Source organism: Atractosteus spatula, chromosome 2 (assembly GCF_055471065.1).
Source record: "Atractosteus spatula isolate fAtrSpa1 chromosome 2, fAtrSpa1.hap1, whole genome shotgun sequence".
In the NCBI taxonomy this organism is placed as follows: Eukaryota; Metazoa; Chordata; class Actinopteri; order Semionotiformes; family Lepisosteidae; genus Atractosteus; species Atractosteus spatula.
In genome coordinates, this window is record NC_142707.1 from 35,188,739 (window position 1) to 35,209,766 (window position 21,028).

The following is a 21,028-nucleotide window of genomic DNA, read 5'->3' on the forward strand; positions in this document are numbered from 1 at the left end:
TAATGCTCATTCTATTTATCTTTACAGTGAAGATTTGGAAATGTCAAAGATGCTTCCCTTTTTGGCCCTATTGTGAAACTTGGAAATATGCACCAGGTCCATTGAGATCAGCATGTTCTAACTGTACAGGAAAAAGGAAACCAGCAGTGATCACGAGGCCAGGCTTGGTTTTTCTCTGAAACTGTGCCTGCCAACTGGGTGAGCTGATGCTATCTATTTAGTACAAGGAGCAAAATTAGGCTTCCTGTGTTAACTCAAGCAATGCACCCTTTATCTTTATTGCTTAGAGATACATTTGGGTTCACAGGTTTTTCATTCTGCGATGACACTTTGCTTGAGCATTAATTTAATTTTCTAAATTAACATTTTGTTAACACTTTACTTTAATGAGGATGAAGAACACTGCCATAAGTCCCTTATAAACACTATACAACATGATACAACAAACACAATAACCATTCCACAAAAAAGATTTTACAGAAACATAACAGTGCCACTCTTACTGAGCTGCATCTGCTCTAAGGTCCTTCATACTGTCTTATTCATGTTCACCTGTGTTCTCTCTACCTAAAGCTCTGCTCTGACCTTTTGGCTAGAAAACATCCACAAATTGTTATAAAGGATTAAGAATATAGATATATTGTGTTGTATAGTGTCTATGAAGGAGTAATGGCACTATATTTTCGGTTTCATTCAAGCAGAAAAGCATCACCAATATTTTTACAAACTTCAGGATATTCTTGTTGGCAACTTCTGTGATAGGTCTATGACATGTAAGTGGTTTGCAATAAATTGCTTTCCCTCATTATGGTAGAATCTTTGTTGTTACAGAATGTGATTCTAAACTGAAAGGTTCAGTAAAGATGTGTCACACACTTTAATTAATAAAGCCCAATAACAGATGCCTCATGCTAAATGCCCAAAGCAATCAAATCATGTTCTGGTTTGCAGTGAACTTTCCTTTCCAGTAAACATTTCATAACCGAAAAGGTATTTTGCTTTAATATTTGTAGAAGTATAGGATTCTGTTTTTTAAATGAAGTTTTTAATAAGGTGTACTTGGAATATTACTTTATTCATCTTTAAACAACACTATAGATTGCATCAAGTATCACTCATTTTGGATTTAGAGAAAACTAGTTAATGAAGATAAAATGTTATTGTCAGTTGTTCTTATGGGGAAAAAATGTTTTATATGAATAGAAATAAGATAAATCTCTAGTGCCATCATAAATGTGATGCAGAAAATCATTTTATTTAGTGTTTGTGGGGTATGACTGTTTAAAAAAAGTGTAACAAAATATCTTGTGCTTCAGTATATGTTATGGTGTCAAGTAATTCTTGCAGGACATTATATGCAAAGCACGTATAGAGGGGACCAATAAAAAATATATTGCACTTGCCTTGCTGTGCTTCCTCTAGTCACTCTTTAATGTAATGGAAGGCAAAGGTATGGAAATGATAAAACCTTCCGCTGTGGTTAGATGTTCTAAGAAACAATGCATTGCCTTAGCTGTGCATATACTACACTTGTCTCACAGATGTGTATTAAACATCACAGACCTTCACACTGTCTTTGTGCATGGTTAGGAAGTTTCAATCTAAAATTAATCATTTAAAATTAACATATACTAATTTTAGACCCATTATTTGATATAAAATGCATGTACTGTAACTGATCCAAATGAATGTAATTTCTGCAGAGTTAACTTTGAATTCACTTAATAGATCATAGAGTCTGTGAAATGCAGAGTTGTACCCATTCTTAAAAACAATTTAAAACTGCAACTTTAGCATTTTGTTCAGAATTTGTAAAGCATGAAAACAAAAAAAAATTAAAATTACAGCTTGTCTTCTTTTTTTTCTACTGTTAACAAGGTTGTTTTACTCTGCAGTGAAAACCACAGTTCTCATATGGTCACAGTGCTAAAGTACCACCTGTGCCTTTTGATCATAAAAAAATACCATGGGATGTTATTGATAAATAAATGACGCCAGCAGTTCACCATAAAACTAGATAAATCCAGGTGCAGCAGTATAATGGATAAACCATGTGGTGTTCTGTGTCAATCACTGGCTTTTGGAGCAGTAGTATGAATGGAATGATATACAGTCAGGTGCCCTGTATATATTCACACTTCAGAATGACTCTCTAGCCTCAAGAACACATTTATCAGTGAGCACAGTGCTGTTTGAATTTGTCCAGTTTCCTTTTCCTGATACAAACAGGGAATGCACAAGTTGAAAAAATGGACATAATACAAGGTCCAATACCCAGACCTCATGCTTTGAGGTTATTTTATTTGCTGCTCCCCTGATAGATCTAAGAGGATTTTTGCTAGAGGAGGCAATATATTTGAAACTGTGAACAACAAGTGACAAATCTATCTGATCTTTTACAAAGCATATGTTAAAGTCTGTGAATGGAATGTGCTCTCTGAAGAGAATATTTGTGTGAATATGGATATAGCACTGGATTTTGGGTGCTTTATGGTAGGATTTTCCATAAGATTATAGATATTTGTGAGCTTTGGAGGAAAGCTACAGTAGCCTGTGATTAGACTGTGTTTTGTTTGAAAATAATACAATACAAAGTTCTTTGTGGTCATGGCTTTAATGCACCTCAGATGTTTTGTTCATAAACATATTGCAGGGTACATTAAATTCAGCTTATTGTTAAGAACAAAGTCTCAGTGATCTTTATCTAAATTTGGTTGCTCCATTTGGCCTTATTGAGCTAACTGAAACTGCAATGCGGAATTAAATAATGTTGTTTTTCCTGTGTGGTAAATTTCTCTGTAGTATCTAATCTTTTGCTTAGTACTTTTGTTTCTTTTAGGGAAAACACTATTGAAACACTTGCTAAGGCAAGATCCCTTTACTAAAGGGCAGTAGTAATATATAATAGCTTTCTCATTTATTTATTTTTTCCTTTTTTGGACACTGACATACAGCAGCAGAGAAAAACATTAGAAGAAAGAACTGGTACACTGTAGGAGAATGATAAATACACAGTAATTGTTTGATACAATAGCATTCTACAAAAACATGAACCATTTCCATTAATTTAAAATGATTATTTTCTAGAAACTATCTGCAATATTGTGCTACAAAGGGCTTTCTTTACTAGACTTGATTTTAAAAGTGAATGGGAGAAAAAACGTATTGCGGATTACAAAAAAAATATGCTGCCCAACTAATAAGGTTCTCTGATATCTATTTACTTTAATAACCTTGTTTCTTTTTGAAGAGACATGAACTATCAGACCTATCTCTCTGAATGATATTTCTTAATTTTATTCTGCATAGTGCAGAAAGTTTGGCCAACTTGGCATATGTTTAGGGACCTACCATTTAATTAACATTGCGTAAATTCTTTCAATGTTTTAACACTATAGCCTATCTTAAGACAAAAAGTATAAAAATTCAAAGCAAGCATTTAAAATGACTGAATAGTCCTTATCATCAAAACACCAGCTCTCCAATTTATTCCATTGTTGGAAATTGGATTCCATATAGTAGTAACTGTTTAAGTGTCAAGAATTATGTTAGAGAACAAATCTTCCGCACAGACACTTTAGTGTATGATAAACCTATTTTTTGACCCTAGTTTGTTGCGTGTCTGTCAATACTAATGAAGTGGGGAATTACAGGCTGGAGACATCTACTTCAGGCTCTCTGACAGTTGTATCACCCTTTTCATGACTGTGGGGTGTGTTGATCATGGCGCAGGAGAAAATAAATGCTGGTGTCCACTGGGGAAAGTGAGAGGAAGGGATTTATCCCCGTTTTTATACAGAAAGGGCTTGAAAGTGTGATCCTAGAGGGTTAAAGGGGAGAAATCAGGGGGTTTGGAATGCTATGCTACTGTGTACCAATTGACAATTGCTTAAAAAATCATGGATGTCAAGAGTGTATTCTCATCACTGTACAATATGCCCCGACGTAATACAGACATACATAGAAATAGCCTGCATCAATGGCACATATTTGACCTTAGAAATGGAATGAAAAGTGTACTGTTGTACATTTTAAAAGTTTACACTCCCCATCGTTTATTTCTGCACTGTCAGCTATAATGAAACCCTGTTTAAATCACATTTCTATTCTAAATCATATAACCCAAGAGAAAACACCACTCCCGTGACTATCATAAAGTGCAGCCAAATCCTCGTGAATGAGCAAGGTAATCCATGGAGGAAGTGACGTCCTCACTGAATATGTTTATTTTGGATACGGTTGCTAAGCACTGGAGGGTTTCCAACTGCAGCAGTAGGAGGGCTGAATTTTAAAATCCTCTCTTCTTTGCTTACGGTTTTATATTGGGTTTTTTTGTTAGCTAAAAAAATACATTAAATAGGATGACATCTGTTTTACAGCCGCAAAAGGAGTCTGCAAGCGGCACCTACACATTCGCCAGCCGTCCCAGAGCAGTGCAGAGCCGGAGCAAGTATAGGGAGCCGGCACCCGAGCAGTAAGTCTGTAACACACCTGTGTTTGTGGCGCCCTTGAAGTTTCACAGTTACATCTTGATTATCTCGCAAGAGTTATCTTGAGGGGTCGAAAAGTTTTTGCCATGTTTATTTGCTAAATTAGATTGACAAACGAGGCAGTGGAATGATTGCTACTGTCCTTACTCTATATTGTAAAGCAACATTGCACTAGTATGTTTCAAAATCTAAACTGTCTTTAACCAAAAACATCAAACACAATTAGCGCTTATGATGCACTGGCTTTAAATTAAGTAGGCCTTTTAAACTTGGACTTGGAACCTTTTATTATGTCATATAAATTAAGTAAAACTGAAACGTAGTCTTAGATTACAAAATATTTTCTTTATCTGATGCGTATTATTATTATTATGTATCTTACTCCAACCTCCCTCTTTTCCTTCTGTAGAAATGAAGGCCAAGTTCAGTATGGTAACATCATGTATGACCGGCGAGTTGTCCGAGGAAATACCTACGCACAGCATGTACTGCCGATTGTAAGTATGGAATGTCTGTTTACGTCTTTACGTTTATGTTTGTCGAAGTTATATAAAACTCATTCAAAACATTTCGGGTTACTTCAATGAAGGAAGAGGGAGTTGTCTTAATTGAATCCTTGTTGTGATTAGTGTACGCTGTTTCGTTAAATAGAAACAAAATGTTATTTTGTAGCAGAGAGAAGGGTCTTCTGTAAGACTGGCACTGGTATAAGTGAGCCTGTGTGTGTCATGTGATGGACTGGTGTCCTGTCCGGGGTGTATCCAGCCTTGCACCCACTGCTTGCCAGGATAGGCTCCAGCTCCTCTGCTACCCTGAACTGGATAAAGTGGTTAGAACATGAATGGATATCTTCATAGAAATCAGGGAATTTAGAGAGGCTATGATATCAGATTAATGTTTTTGTTACCAAATTGGTATCTGGAATTTTCAAAAATTATTTATTTTTATTAATGCCATGGCAATAATGTTTTTCTCTACGTCACACTATAGTGCACTGTTATCCGCTTTTGGGTTCTATAGGTATACCGTGTTTTCTGGTTTTCATTACACCCTGCACTGTTAATGATTTGAATAAGTTGTTGATGTTCTGATCCCATTTTGTCCAGGTTTTTCATGGTCAAATATTAGATATGACTTAAAACCTAATGTACAGCAGTTCTCCAGGACTAGTACTGAGTATATCTGCTCTATTGAAGTATTTTATTTTGATTGTATAATTTCAGTAGTTCAAACAAGAGTGCAGTTATGAATGTCATTTATTTTACATAGTATGTTCTATTGATTACTAAGACAGCCCAGCCTGACCCTGTAGAACTGCAGAGGCTACAGGAAGCTAGGAGGAGAACAACTGCCAGAAAAAGGGCAAAGGAACAGTTTCGACCCAGGACCCCTGAACCAGTGGAGGGCAGGAAGCACATAGATGTGCAAACAGGTAACATTGCTAAACCAGCGTATTTCTGGTGCTTATCATTCTTTCTAGTTCAGCTGACCATGTTTAGAATTGTAAAACCATTCAGTGATTTTTTAAAACAATTAAGTATGTAGATATTATGTTTTTCAATTAAAACATTAATTTGAAATTATCTGAGCTCTGGTAGAGCAAAACATTTCTCTTATTTTCAGAATTATATCTGGAAGAACTAAGTGACAGAATTGAAGAGTCCAGTGTGGAATGTCAGACTGATGCCTTCCTGGACAAACCAGCAACACCTCTTTTTATCCCAGCTAAAACAGGAAAGGATGTGGCAACACAAATAGAGGAAGGAGAGGTTTGTTATGAATATACTAAGAACACTGACAGTTTTCAATTTCTGTTATAGGCCAAGTAAGGAATTGGATGGGAACCGAAAAGTGACAAAGTTACAGTGCTGTAGTGCCCTTTATTCTTTTAACTGAAAACAGTTACAGTTCTTTAAGAGTGTCTTAAGAGTATTCACAGTGTCTTTCATAAAAGAAAAAGAAAGATTTCTGTAGCCATTCAGAAACTTTCCATGCTGTTTCTTTGAAGTCCTTTTGATTCATTCTCTGTTGACTCATACAACAGCTGGTCCTCTGCAGTTAGCACTGTGGCTCTCTGACATAGTGGCTTGGATCTCTATCTGGTTAGGGAATCCTCATACTCTCTGGAGTTCTCCCTCAGAACTCCCTGGTGTCATGTTTTCACTCTTTCACTGGCTACTTCCCATGCCTGAGGAGACGCAGTACAGTGAATAAGGAGGAGCTCATCCACTAGGTATCTTTATCAGGGAGCATACCAACTGCGATCTGACTCTTAGGCATTGACTAACACTCTCTGCCTGTCACATTGCCATTCAGAGAACAAAAACAATTCATTTTAGATCCCTCCTATTTACTAATAACAGTGCAAACTGATTTGTTTAATTGAGTAGAATATTATTTAAGGATGTGATATTCTTGTAGAAAACATTATATCTAATTTCCACTTTTTGCACTTTTCCTTTCACAAGTTGAGTAAGAAATGACAGAAAGTGTGACAGCACAAGCATTGTAAAACTGTGAGCTTGTGTATTTGCACATGCAAAGTTTGATGTGTACAGTACAGGTTCTCAAGCTTTATACAAAATATTTAAGTGAAAGAGGATGAAGTATATCTGGGGATGTTCCTGTTGGGTGTGTCACAATATGAGGTTGGCCTACACACATCCACTTCACTAGACTACAGCAGTGCTGTTAGGTGACAGTAAATTGTGATCAAACCCAACCAGTAAACCACTTGCAATAATCCTACAACAGAGCTGTCAAATTGTTAGGGATTCCTGAATGACTGGTTCCACACAGCAACAAATTCAAAAGCTAGCACAACTGATTGTATAATTAACCCAATTATAAACAGCAATATATGTTTTTATCTGCATGGTCTATTGTTTGTATATTAATATTTGCATATGTGCATATTTACATTTTATGTTTATTCACATAAATATTTTTGTAACTGTTTTAGAATATTACAATAATATAATATTTTTTTAAGTTTTTAGAATTATTTTACTTAATGTCTCTATCTTCAGTAAATATGGAAGTGTGAAGAATTCAGGCATTCAGACATTGAAAATTATTAGGACCTGAGACAGCTGAAATAGATAGAGTGGCACACAAATTGATTTGTCCATCTTGTACAGGGAATGTGACTGTTGATCTTTGTTCACAGCTGTTTGACTTTGATATTGAAGTGAAGCCTGTCCTGGAGGTGCTGGTGGGAAAGACAATAGAGCAGGCCCTGCTGGAGGTGATGGAGGAGGAGGAGCTCGCCAACTTACGTGCACAACAGCGGGCCTTTGAAGAGCTGCGCAACGCCGAGCTGGTGGAGGTTCAGAGACTGGAAGAGCAGGAGCGAAGGCACCGTGAGGAAAAGGTATTCGCAAGGAATATTCACAATGGCATACCCAAGGGTCTTGGTATACTAACTATTATGATTTAGTCCAGCACTGAAAGCTTTTTTCAGAACAAAGAGGCAGTCCTATCTGCTATACTTTTGACTGTCTTTTATTTGAAAAAATATTGATTGAGGCTGAGTATCTGAAATTAGTTTCACAGCCAGTTATTTGGGGTCCAGGTTTGGAATAGGTCGGTATTATGCAAATATAGATGACAGCTGTAACCAATGCATCAGGTCATCTGATGAAAGACTCTAAATGTCTGCCTGTTCAATGATTTGTTGTTGGGTAGATGCTACTACGGAAATAGTGCTTGCTACAGTATCTAACAACAATATTTGGTTTATTGATACTTTCAAACATAATTTACAGTAATGACTTCCAAAATGGTAGCACTGTAGTTCAGTTTTATTGTCTTTGCTGACAATATTTGTGTTGATATAACCACTTAAAGAACCCGTGAAGAATTGCACATTAGAGATTTTATAAGATGAGATAAGATTTTATCTTTTTGGCTGAGAAGTGAAGACCAGTTCATTCAGTACATGCCATGTGAAGAAAAGCAAATGGTCCAGGTGAGCCAGCTCTGCAATTTGTTTGTTACTGGACTTACTATTGTTTTTTGAATTGAGCTTTCCATGTATCAGCAGCCCAACCTCAGTGGTACTTAGAGAAGGGCCTTGCCCCCAGAGGATTTACCTAACACAGCAGTTCAATGTCAAAGACTGCATTTAGAACAGTCAATCCACATGATGTACAGTAGGTGCTCTTAGTTGATAAGTATGTGGATGTGCAATACGGTGCACATCTCACATGCTCAGTTTTGTCAAAAAAGATGACATTTTCAGTTTATTCAACAAGCATATAATTTTCATTATTCTATGTACAGTTGAAAAGCAAAATAATGACTGCTGTGACACTTGATTTCAAAAGCAGGAGCACTCACAAATTGTCCCAACGATCATTTAGGAGCGTAGAATAAAGCAGCAGAGAGAGATTCTCCAGCTTGAAAAGGAGACGGCAGAGAAGATTGCAGCTCGAGCATTTGCACAGCACTACCTGGCTGATCTACTTCCTTCTGTCTACACTTCACTGCGGGACCATGGATACTTTTATGATCCAGTCGAGCGAGGTAAATCTATCAGAAGCTAAAGTTAACTTTTCATCTACATAACCAGAAAAATACTTTGTTAAGCAGTTGCACAAAGGTTGCAAACCTTGTTGTATTCCCCTTTGGTCCTTATGTGAATCTTAACTCCATGATGGGACTTATACTGTGTTTATTATGCAAGAAGCTTTTCTGATTTTAAATCTTAATGATGCTTTTTGTTCACCAGTCCTGGTATACCAAACTTTCATAGTGTACCATATTTTCATATGGTATTTTCATAGTGTACCAAAATTGTAATCTATTATTACTGCATCTTCTTCAGTCCTTAATTTATTTTACTGTCTTTGCAAAGATGTAGAGACAGGGTTCCTGCCTTGGTTAATGACTGAAGTCAAGAACACTTTGGAGAAACGTTCTCTTGGAAGAACAGTGCTTGACAGTAAGTGATTTTCTATTCACATTTCTCAAGTAAATATTCATAACGTCATGTCTCATTACAGTTTAGTCTAAATCAGGTGTATTTATACAGATCCTATCTAATAACGACACTATTACTCTTACGTCACCACACAAATCTTTGTCCCATTATGTTTATGGCATTCAATGTTATTACAATATTGATTCATACTTAAGATTAAGAAATATAAAAATTTACCCATAAATGAATAACCTGACACTGGAAGTGCTTATGTCTTGTAAAGTCTTAAAATGATAAAATGTGCCAGAACACTTGTTGGGCTAATAGTTTACAGGATTTATACAAAAGTGAAGAGAAGGCGATGCCTGAGCTTAGCTAAGCCATATATTCTTAAATTTCAGGAAGTGGGTTCTTCCTCCCACACATCTATGGTTGTATGATGTTTCCCTATTGAAATTATATGGACACTTGACGCAAATATTGAATGTACTAATTTAGAGAGTAGGAACTAAAGTATGATGTGGGTGTTTTTCAAAGGAACTGACCAGTGTTTTTTCTGGTTTATACATTGATTAACATAGTAATGGTGTGAGTTATGTTTTTTAAAATGAAAAGTCTTGAGGTGCAAGCTTATAAATGCAAAGAAGCACAAATCACTTTATGAAAAAGGTTAGCTCTGAAAATACAATGCACACAGACTACATACTATATCTAGTCTAAGGTTTGTACAACCATCTGCTTGCTTTGGTAACATCTATCCATTATCAGAAAGGTTTCCTTGTGAGAGCTGTGGCTACATGGAACCTATCCTGGAAGCACAGGGTACAAGCCAGGACTAAATCCTGAACAGGCTGCGAGGCCATCACAGGCCACTCACATACATGAGAGTACAGGGATGATTTTAGTGACACTAGGTAAACTAGCCAGCATGTCTTTATAGGAGAACGCTGAAGCAACTGTAAAAAAAACTAAGCAGACATAATATACAACTTCCAAGTCTGGTAGCATGCATTACATTTAGAAAAAAACTGGCTTGTATTGAGAGCTTTTGTCTCATTTTGTATTTTTGTCTCAGTCTCGAAGTCCTTGGGTTTGTATTTCCGGATTGCTGATGTGATCTACAAATGCTTAAGTAGATCACATGCTTAAGTGCTGTATAATGTGTAAGAGCTTACAAATGGGAAGGTGTGACAACAGGAAGTTTTATACTCATCCAGTTTTTTGAAAGTGTTACAATATGTATGATTCATATATAATATGTATATACACAGTCCTTGCTAAAGTACTCGCGGCTCTTCAAAAATGTCCCATTTTGTCAAATTTCAAATGTACGTATATTTTTAATATTATATTTAATCAGAATGTTAACGTGTCACGTGGATACTTTCAAGGGTGAAAGTGTCAGCAGAAACTGCAAAGAAAAATCAAAAACTAAATTCTTAATTGTATAACAAGACAAACCTAACTTAATTCAGATGCACAAAATTAATTTGACAAGTCACACAATTAGTTGGATGGCTTTGTCTATGGAAAATAATAGTAGTAATAGTGATTTCAGAACAATTACGCCTTTCTCTGTAAGGTCCTAGTCAGATTATGAATTTTCAAGCCAAGATTTGACCATGAAAACCAAGGAGCTTTCAAAACAACTTAGGAGTAATGCTGTAGAAAGGCTAAGATCAAAATAAGGATATGAAAATATATTTTAAAAAATCCAAGACACTGAATACTTTTTAAGCATGGTGAAGTCCATCATTAAGAAGCATAAGGTGTACTGTACCACCTGACTAGATTAAGTTTGTCTCTCCAGTCTTGAGTAGCTGGGAATGGATAAAACTGGTGATCGAAGCCGCTCTGAGGCCAGTGATGTCTTTAAAATAGCTACAGAGTCCAATGGCTGAGATGGTTGAAAATGTCCATAAGTCAAGAATATCTGGTCACTGCAGAAAGCTGCCCTGTATTTACTATAAAATAAATCTGAAACGTTTTCGTCTTAGTACAAAGAGTTAAGTCTGGCAGGCACAAACCCAACACAGCACATCATCGAGTTAACATTATCTCTAATATCAAGCATGGTGGTGGCAGCATTATGTTATTAGGAACAAGTAATAGGTTTATTCCACGCTGAAAAGAGAAGAAAGAAAACACAACGTTTTGGTCATGGAGCCTTCTTCGGGTGTCACACCTTTGCAGCCTACACATGCTGACGCAGCTACCCACCTGATGTATTATGTTATTAGGCTACTTCTCATCAGCAGGTATTATGAAGTTTGTCAAGACAGAGGGTGAAATGATGAAACAAAGTACAAATCTTGAGAGGACATCTACTTTAGTCTGTTAAAGATTCAAAATTATGAAAATTGACCTTTAAACTTCCATCAACTGGGAAGAGCAAATATTCATACAATTGAAATATTTTAATTTTTGATTTTTCTTTTGTAGTTTATATTGACATTTACTTTATTTCACCCATTAAATGTTCAGTTTGAGCATTTAAGTTTAAAAAAATTTAAAATTTTCTCTTTGAAAAATGTATACATAATTTGTAATTCAGCAGAGTGGTGCATTATTGGGAGGGGGTGAATATTTTTGCAAGGTATTTTAGTAATCAAAATTGTTTGTTTAGAAAATAGAAAATTTCTATGTCCTTATAGAAATACCAAAGTATTACCATACTGAAGTGCAATAAAAAGGCAGGTCTTTCTTTCAACAATAGGTATACATAATAAGATCACTGGGCACATAGTGTTTTTACATTTAAATAGTAAGCTGAGTGAAAAATGAATAAAATCAGTTGATTACAAATCTTTATAACCACGCCAGTATTCTAGCAAAAATGACGTACAAAGAAAGGTAGTAATATTCTTCAAGGGTTTCTCTCCTAATGGAATGGAAAATTAAGCCTTTTAGTTCTAAAAGCATGGTAAAATATATGCCATTACATACCAAATCATTTTGGTGTATTTGGTACCCCCTACAATGCCAGACTCAGTTTAAGGTGCTGCTGGATGATATAATAATTCATCAAAGTCTACTTTAGAATGGTTAAAGATTGATAAAAAATAGTTCTGGGATGGCCTAATCAAAGTCCTCATCTAAATTGAGTTGAGAATCTTTAATACAATTAGTTCAAGAAGGCTCTATGTCCTTGCAATTTAAATAATCTGGACAGATTTTGCATTTCTGAATGTACATCACTACAGAATCATGCTTAAATTGTTTTGGTAAATTCTAACAATTTAAACTAAGTTGTTATTGATAACAGTATCCATACTAGCTGTTAATTTCATTTTCCTCATCAAAGTATAACTTTTTGATTAGTTATTTCATTAGATTAAATAAGTAATTGTACAAATGTACTTGTATACAGTATTTTTTCTCTTCAGGAGAGAGAAAGAACTTTTGCTATAATAATTTACTTTTGGCAGTGTGTATTAACAACTGCATTTATCATAAAATTAGAAAACAGTTTTAGAGATGTCATTGATTAAAAACTTTTACTTTTTCAGTTTTGTACTTATTCCAATTATAATTATTTTAATAAGCATCTCAGCGCCACTCTCTGACAGCTTTTTGTAAGTGCATAGAAAGGCAATTAAACAGTTTTCTTTGAACTGCAAGGTTTATGTTTATAGTATAGTAAAGCAATTACATGTTATCTTTAAAACATGGATTATTTTATGTGAATCGTATGAAGTAATATATAATACAGTTCATTTTTATTATTTATTAAAGCTGTATTCACAGTAGTTTCTTTGAAAAGTGTAACTAAATAAGAAACAAATATGAAATTTAATTACATTTAAATTTAATTTGATTCTAGTTCATGGATAAAATAACAACCTTTTGTTGGGTTAAGCCTAAATAGATTAGGCACTGTGTATGCCAATATAGGAACTGCATTATTATATTTTAGATCTGCAGACAAGTACTGTAGTCTAAGTAAGAATTGGAGCATTTTGTTTCCCTAAAAATAAATAAAAGCCTTAATAGGTAGGTCATATTTGTTTATTTTGTTTTCTTCTGTGTGTTTTTTAGTAAAAGGGACATTTTAACTTTACAAAACTTTTCTATTTTAAATAGAAGGGTCTGCTGCATGACACTTGAGCTGATTTTATATTGGTCTTTAATGAAAACATTTCTGTACATATTTCCCCTTTATGAAGTTGGAAAAGGTCAAAATGTAGTAATTTTGACAATATTTGTCAATTTATTATTATTATTTAATAGTTAAAATACAATTGTACTATATAGTGTTTTTCTTCCCCCAAGGATTCCATACCTTCATACACAGAAAGGAACTCTAGGGTTAGCACCCCTATTGTTACAAACAGTGTTCTGGGATCTTTAATGTCCAAGTAGATTTCATTTTAATGTCTCATCAGAAAGATGGTACCTCCTACATCATATGTGACAGGTCACCATATTGGTATACTGGTTTTGAAATTTCTGGTTCTAAGGAACAGTGCCACCTACCGATTCCTCAGACTACTTACAGCAGCACTTTGGTTTCCCATCCTATACTAAATGTATAGTCTTGTTTATTTTCAAGTATTTTATTTATATGTTTCAAAGAAAATGCATAAGAGCTAATGATACATACAAAAATGACAGTTATCGGAACACAACAAAATGAAATTAAAAACAGTAATTGTTTTATATAGTGACAAATAAGTGTCTAATAGTGATGAGTTCTACTTTCATACTCAAATTACTGTATTTACAATTTGAACATTTAAAAACATTGGAACCTTTTGACAACATTCCAGAGCATGATGTTATGATGTGGCTATGCACAAGACAGAGCCATAGTGGTGATCAGGTCAGAATCGGACAGTTTTGGAGGCTTCTGATGACGCCCAAGAGCAGAGAAGTCAAAGCTTTCTGGTGACAGCCCAGGATGCAATTTTAAGTGATAGTAGAAGCTGCAGTGGAGACAGTCAGAGTTACTGCCTCAGCAGAATCATACTGCCAACTAGCAATAGACCGACATTGCTGTAGAAGTCCCAGTAGAGTAAGCTGCCGACTCCTGTAGGCTGTATCTGTCGCTGTCAGACCAGCTTACAGCAGACCAGTACTGCTGACTATTAGTGGACTGGTGAATCTGCAGCAGGCAAGTGTGGGGACTGGAGAGCCTGGATCTGGGGATGGACAGGACAGGGCGCTCATTGTTGAGACAGTCTTCTGGCAGAACACCAGAAGCTGGGCTGATCAAGGTGTGTGCTCTCAGGGGGATCTGCTCCAGAGACCTGGCCAAGCGTGTGCTCTCAAGGTGGACTTCAGAAGGCATGCCTTGGACAGGGCTGAGCAGTGTGCCCACTGAGGAATGGGAGCAGTGCAGGGTTCTAGGGGAGAAAAGGGCATAGGTGATGTGATGCCAGTTTGTAGCAGACCGGAATGGCTGGACAGTGACTTATAGCGGGACAGTGAAGCCATAGAAGTTGCAGCAGGGCTGGTGAAGGTGTAGGAACAGCAGCAGGCTGACGATTCTGACTGGCTTCCGGTTTGTAGCACAGTGGCATGTGTGGTGACAGGTTGCCGGACTTTTAGCAGATGGGGTAGCTGTAAAAGTCGCAGCAGAGGTTGGCTGAAGCAGACCAGTGAGGCTGTTGAAGCCACTGCATTTCACGAACTACCAAACTGGTCAGATGGGCCAAATAGCCTGCTCTCATTTGTAACCATTCTTATAAGTTCTTAAAATACCTCAGTGGAACAGTTTGGAGGGACTACAAGTTGCATAGTTCTAGAATACAAGATGCATGGTGAAACAAAATGTGAAAGCATATGCATGCAGAAGGGAAGTTACAAGTGTGGAATTACCTTGCAACATAATGCTCACTTATCTCTTTTTTTAGTGCTCATTCGTGATGTGGTTGAGAAGAGGCTAGATACATTCCAGCAGATGGAGCTAAAGTCACCACGTTTAACCTGAGAAAAAACTGTTATATATTACTACAGCTGGTAAGCATATAATGGTTAATTTTACTGATTTATTTTATTGAGTTTCTTCAAATTGATAAATTTCAATAATAGCAAATTAAAAGTTTTCTTATTGTTTAAGGCCGTGTAAAGATTTCTAATGGTAAAAGAAAGTTGTTTTAAGTGATGCAGAACTGTGTGAATACTATGTGTTATTGCTGTACTAATTATTCTATAAACTAATTTATTACCTTTGAATTGGCATACAGCGATTGGACATATAAGCAAATTCTTACCAAATTATGTTTCATTAACCGAACCAGTTTTTAAATTGACTGTACCTTGTGGCCAAATGTCTGGTCAAATGCCTGTCTGAGGCCACAAAAGGGTACATCATACATAAAGTAGTGTACGGAGATGGAGATATACAATAAACCAAGTTTGGGAATTGAAGATTCAAGTGAAGCACATGAGAAAAACATTGTATTCCTCACAAATAAAACAAAGAAATGTTTATACACATTATTTCATCTCATTCACATTCAAAGCAGCCTTTTATTTATACTGTATTTTTCACTTTTGGGGGCATTCCTGTACCAGCAACACCTATAACTCTGCACCAAATCATCATTGCTAAAGTCACATGTTTTAATGAGTGCCATGTATAGTTAGAGTTGGTTCAACATTGAGTGCTTTTCTCTTTGCAGGAATATAATTTATGGAGAGAAATGAATGAGCAAAGAATACGAATTTGAAAACTGAAATTCATGCCTGATGTTTGAAGCATAATTAAATGACTATTAAAAATGGTGTATCTACAAAGTTTCTATAAATGTTGGCATTCTTCAAACACTTCTGTGTTTATGGTGGATTCTTATTATTCTCATTCTTCTACCATTTCTTTTCAAATTTTGATTTTTTTTTTTCATTGCTAATTCTTCCGTCATTAGCCTTCCCTGTTGTTAATTCCAACTGTTTGGGAACAGTGCTGTTATTCTTAATGTCAATTTGAGCTGGAGTCTAAGTAAATACAAATCAGTATATAATCACACTTCATTGTCTTTCAATTTTGTTGCCCTATAGTTATTTTTGGGATATCTTACATTGATCACTGTAACAGAGCTCAGATCCAACCCTGCATATTTTCACCTGGATATTAAGAAACACATAAAGGACTTGTATGTTCATTGATTTCTTAAACTAACAGTCACTTTTACCATAAATGCTTTATTAACAGTCATCTTTATTTCTTTTTAAAATCTGTAACAACAATGGTTTTCTTTTCTATTTTAAGGGTTAATGTCAAAGGTTTGTAAATAAAGATTCTGTGTCCTTTGTTGAATAAAGTCTGGCACTAGACTGCTATTTTACAGAGGTCTAACACTTTCTCAAGGTCAGGGACTATAGATATTTACTATTTTTACTATTTTTATTTATTTATTATTTTTAATAAATCACCATGATGGCCTCCTCTTGTATGTAAGCTTTCTTATACACTAAAACATTGCAAATGGTTGAAAATGTTGTCACATGTCAGAAAATGTTTTAACATTGTTATTTTAAATCTAAATAGATTCAAAATCTGGTTTTAGTGTTGTAAAATATTCCTTTCAAAGACAGCCTTTTCGTTATTCAGCCTCTATATGCCTCTGTATCAAAGACTGCCTTAGTCCCATATTTATTTAATCAAACACAATAGGTCCTGTCCTGACCTAGTAGTCATTAAAGATCCCCAGGCATTTCTCGTAGAGTAAGAGTAGGGAGTTATACTGGTGTCTGGGCCAAATTTCCCCCCTTGGCCTTTACCGTGGCCTCCAAATTTTCCCCATGTATGATTGGCTTGCACTTGCCCTGCGGTGGGCTGGCACCTCGTCCAGGGTGTACCCTGCCTTGCACTCTTTGCTTGCTGAGTAGGCTCCGGCTTCCCGTAACACAGTATGGTATAAAGTGGTTTGGCAAATGACATGACATGACATGACAATAGGTCCTACTAGGTCATTTTTAGTTTCATTTTTAATTTTGAAGAACATTCATCTAAAATTCTGATAATAAACATCAAAAAGATCAGGTGACGAAAGAATTGTTAGACATTGGGCTCCCTAGTGATTGAAATTGAATCATTGAGCAGAAACTTGCTGGTGAATGTTTGGGTTATGTTATGTTATTAGCTGACTGGGACACAAATGAACAAGTACTGTTTGGACTAGTCAGAACTGACCTGGCCAGGCTATGTTTTTGTCCAGGTAACTGTGGGCTTGAAAGGTTATTGATGAGGGCCTTGTTAATCCTGCATTTTTCCCCTTTTGGCACTCTGGGGCTCATAGTGTGAAAACTGAGTTAGGTTGACTGTGCATGTTTCAGAAGGTAAATGAAAGGGTATAGTACCCATAGTGGTAAAATGAGGAAGATATGAAAAATAAAAGTAATAAATGGCGAGTTACAATTGAAATGGATTTAAAGGCAATAAAGAAGTGGCGACTACACCAAGTACAATTACACTTTGTTAATATTTTTTTCATAAAGCCTTGGAGCTTGATAAGTTCCCTGGTGGTTCGCCTTGCTAAACTAACATTTTGTGTATTAGGGACGTGAACCACACCTCTGGGAGATCACCGCTTTGAGTCACAGGCATGCAAAGTAGATGATAAATTCTGTTGATTTTAATCCAGAAAAAGAAGCCATTAAATTATGGCTCATCTATTATTTACTCATCTATTTGTGAATACTTTCAAGCGCACTTCAATGGAGCTCTAACAGTTTAGGAAATGCTCTAAGGAAAGCTAAAGTCGATGAAATTTATTTTTGGGATGTGTGTCCTACAGTATGTTAACCATACAAAATATGAAATATTAACATTTTAAATAACGTTTTGAAATTATTATTTGAATTGGACCTGTTTTGCATTTTCTGATTAAAATAAAACTAATAAAAACAATAAATATAATAAAACCAGGTTAATGTTTAAATTATACAGAATAAATAGAGGAGCAACAGATAAAGCTTCAAAGCAATTTGTAACCAAGTTGCTAAATAATCGTTACTAGCAGAATCAGGCCTGACCAAGCTGGGGGTCAGGACATCAAATTATAAATTAAAATCACAATGTTCTAAAAACTAATCATGATTTACAGGTATAGAAAGTGAAAGTATATGTAATACAGATTATCTATATGGTTTATACATCTACAGTATATACAGTAGGAAGATATACTGCACATGTACAGATTGCACCACTGCTAAATAGGTTATGCTTACTGAAAGCAGATTTTATTTAATTGAATTTTTTAAAAAAACATAGCATGTGAAAAAAAACATTGCAAACTGACTCACAAGAACAAAGCAAACAACTACATTAATACAATAATATACTGTAAAAACTGTACAACTGGGTTATATTTGTGACCAATTGAGAAGCAGGTTGAGTACCACCAGTCCACATGTAGTGTCCTTCACAATCAGTAACACTTGGCAGCAAAGATTGCTACAATTGTGAGGCATGGTGGCACAGTGCTTAGAATTGCTCCCTCATAGCACAGGACTCCGGATTTCAATCTGGAACTATATGTGTGGAGTTTGTATGTTCTTCCTGTGTTTGCATGTGTTTCCTCCAGGTGCTCTGGTTTTCTCCCGCAGTCCAAAAACATATTGGTGTTACACCACGCCCCCGGAGGACTTGTCATTCCACCTTGCATTCCAGCATGGTTCCAATTAGCCAATTTACCCCCAGCCTATTTAATGCTGCTTCACACTCTCCTCTGTGCTCAGTATTACACTTTTTCCTGGCTAGTGGTACTTCCATTTTCGCTACAACTTGCTACTTGGTTTTTGGCTTCCTGACCCTGGTTTGTTCTCCAACTACGTCTCCTGGTTTTGGTTTGGTACTTAGGTTATCGTTCTGGTTTCAACTCTCGGCTTCCTCACGGCTTACGGCTCCACTTCTTGTTTTGTACTTTTGCACCGGCTTGTGCAATCCGGCTTTCGGACCTCGGATTGTTATATCAACTACGCCTCTGGAGATCGTTCTGGTTTTCTGTATAGGCTCCTCACTACTATTTCCTAACAATTGGTAAGTTAATTGGCTTCTGGGAAAAATTGGACCTGGTGTGTGGTGTGTGTTTGTGTCTGTCAGCATCCCGTCCAGGGTGTACCCTGCCTTGCCCCTTTGCTTGCATGGATATGCTCCTCTGCGACCCTGAATTTGAAGAAGAGGTAAGAAAATAGATGAATTGATTGCTACAGTTGTCAGGCCATCAGCAGCAGGAACACAGACTGAAGCAGCAAAAGCAATTCTTCATTAGGGTAAGTCGATCCAGCAGTGAAAGCATCAGGATCAGACAATGACAGTATAAACCAGGGCCAATTTCAGCACTGGGCGCAAAGATGGTTAGGCAGACAGTGAACCAAGCCAGCACACTGAGGCAGTGTCTAGTCTAGATCCAAGACCAAACAGTGGAGAGACAGATCATAAACACTAGCCAGTTTATCCAAGAGAGCAGTGGCCTGCAGACGACCATGACAAAATTAGGAAATCAGGCAGGAGTAGCAGTGAGAAAGCACATACAATGAGTGGTTGCAGTCGAGTTCCACTCCAGAGCTCACAGCAGGAAGAGTTTAGAAATAATGAGTTAGAACAGACAGAACTTTCAAAATATTTTGTAAAAAAATCACCAAAACAAAAAAGCAAAGTGAACTAAAAATGATTTGGAGAAGTGGAAGCTAAGATACAGTACAGTATGTAAGCATCCTCTCCCAACTTCTGCAGAGTGCCGGCTAAGCTCTGTGCTCCAGACATCACTACTTGGCTTTGCTATTCGTGTCACTGGATAATTGTGATTGGGATTCTATGAACAGACATAAAACCCCAAACCAACTGCTAGTGCAATTATCAACAAACCCCACAAATGAGACCAATTATGTATATCCTTTTCAATCGATTTGATAAGGGTTTAAGATGTGGAGAAACAAAGGAACTGCATATACTGTAAAGAACACCATGTTATCTGTAATGCATGGTGGAGCTAAGTTCATGAACGTGGCATGCATGAACTGGTTCATTCATCTGTATTGATGATGTAACTAATGATAACAGTGGAAGAATGAATTCTGATGATTAAAGAAATAAGTCTGCTTATGTACAGTAGAAGGAAATACTTCCATAGTTTTTGGGCTCCTTTTTACCATGCACAAGAAAGTAATAGTAACATCAAGCATATCTACCAAAGAGGTTCTAGGTTACACAAAGCTATATCAAAATCACACCTACTGTATAAGGAGAATCTACAGTTACAATGTTTATTATGAACAAATGTTTATCTTCCTTTTAAGAAATACAAGTGATACAGCATTTGTTTTATTTGAAAACAGAATTATTCCTAAAATAGATGACCATTGTAAAGTTCAACTGAAAAAAACAAAACATAATAGCAGATTAACTACAGTAACTTTACCATATGAAAAATATAAGGGGATAGAAATACAGAAATATTTTCAATGGTTATGATGTTGCAAAACCTTCCGCAGTTACAAGATAACTTTAAATGTCAGGAAAAAAAACACAATTTCCTTTTTATATTTAAAAATAGAATAAGATATAAAACATTTATATTGATGTAGACTGTGCTAGAGTAAGTCTGTTTAACTTGTATTATGTCACAGCTATGTCAATCGATCTATATATATTATATACAGTATACTG

The 21,028-nt window shown here is 36.1% G+C and overlaps 1 protein-coding gene across 1 annotated transcript; it reads left to right on the forward strand.

The window, feature by feature from the left end:
* The first annotated feature begins 4,235 nt into the window (after positions 1 to 4,235).
* rsph3 (radial spoke head 3) lies at positions 4,236 to 16,679 on the forward strand. Its single transcript, XM_088939275.1, has 9 exons — positions 4,236 to 4,474; positions 4,900 to 4,987; positions 5,781 to 5,922; positions 6,114 to 6,259; positions 7,660 to 7,863; positions 8,855 to 9,017; positions 9,349 to 9,435; positions 15,270 to 15,375; positions 16,041 to 16,679. The coding sequence occupies exons 1-8, from the start codon at positions 4,362 to 4,364 to the stop codon at positions 15,344 to 15,346; spliced, it is 1,020 nt and encodes a 339-aa protein (XP_088795401.1). The 5' UTR covers positions 4,236 to 4,361; the 3' UTR covers positions 15,347 to 15,375; positions 16,041 to 16,679.
* The last annotated feature ends 4,349 nt before the right edge of the window (positions 16,680 to 21,028 follow it).

Bases quoted from the DNA above. Each gene is read 5' to 3' on its own strand.
- rsph3 (XM_088939275.1), top strand. From the start codon at position 4,362: ATGACATCTGTTTTACAGCCGCAAAAGGAGTCTGCAAGCGGCACCTAC. The intron at 4,988-5,780 runs GTAAGTATGGAA...TTGATTACTAAG, and splicing joins CACAGCATGTACTGCCGATT to ACAGCCCAGCCTGACCCTGT. The intron at 9,436-15,269 runs GTAAGTGATTTT...CTCTTTTTTTAG, and splicing joins TGGAAGAACAGTGCTTGACA to TGCTCATTCGTGATGTGGTT.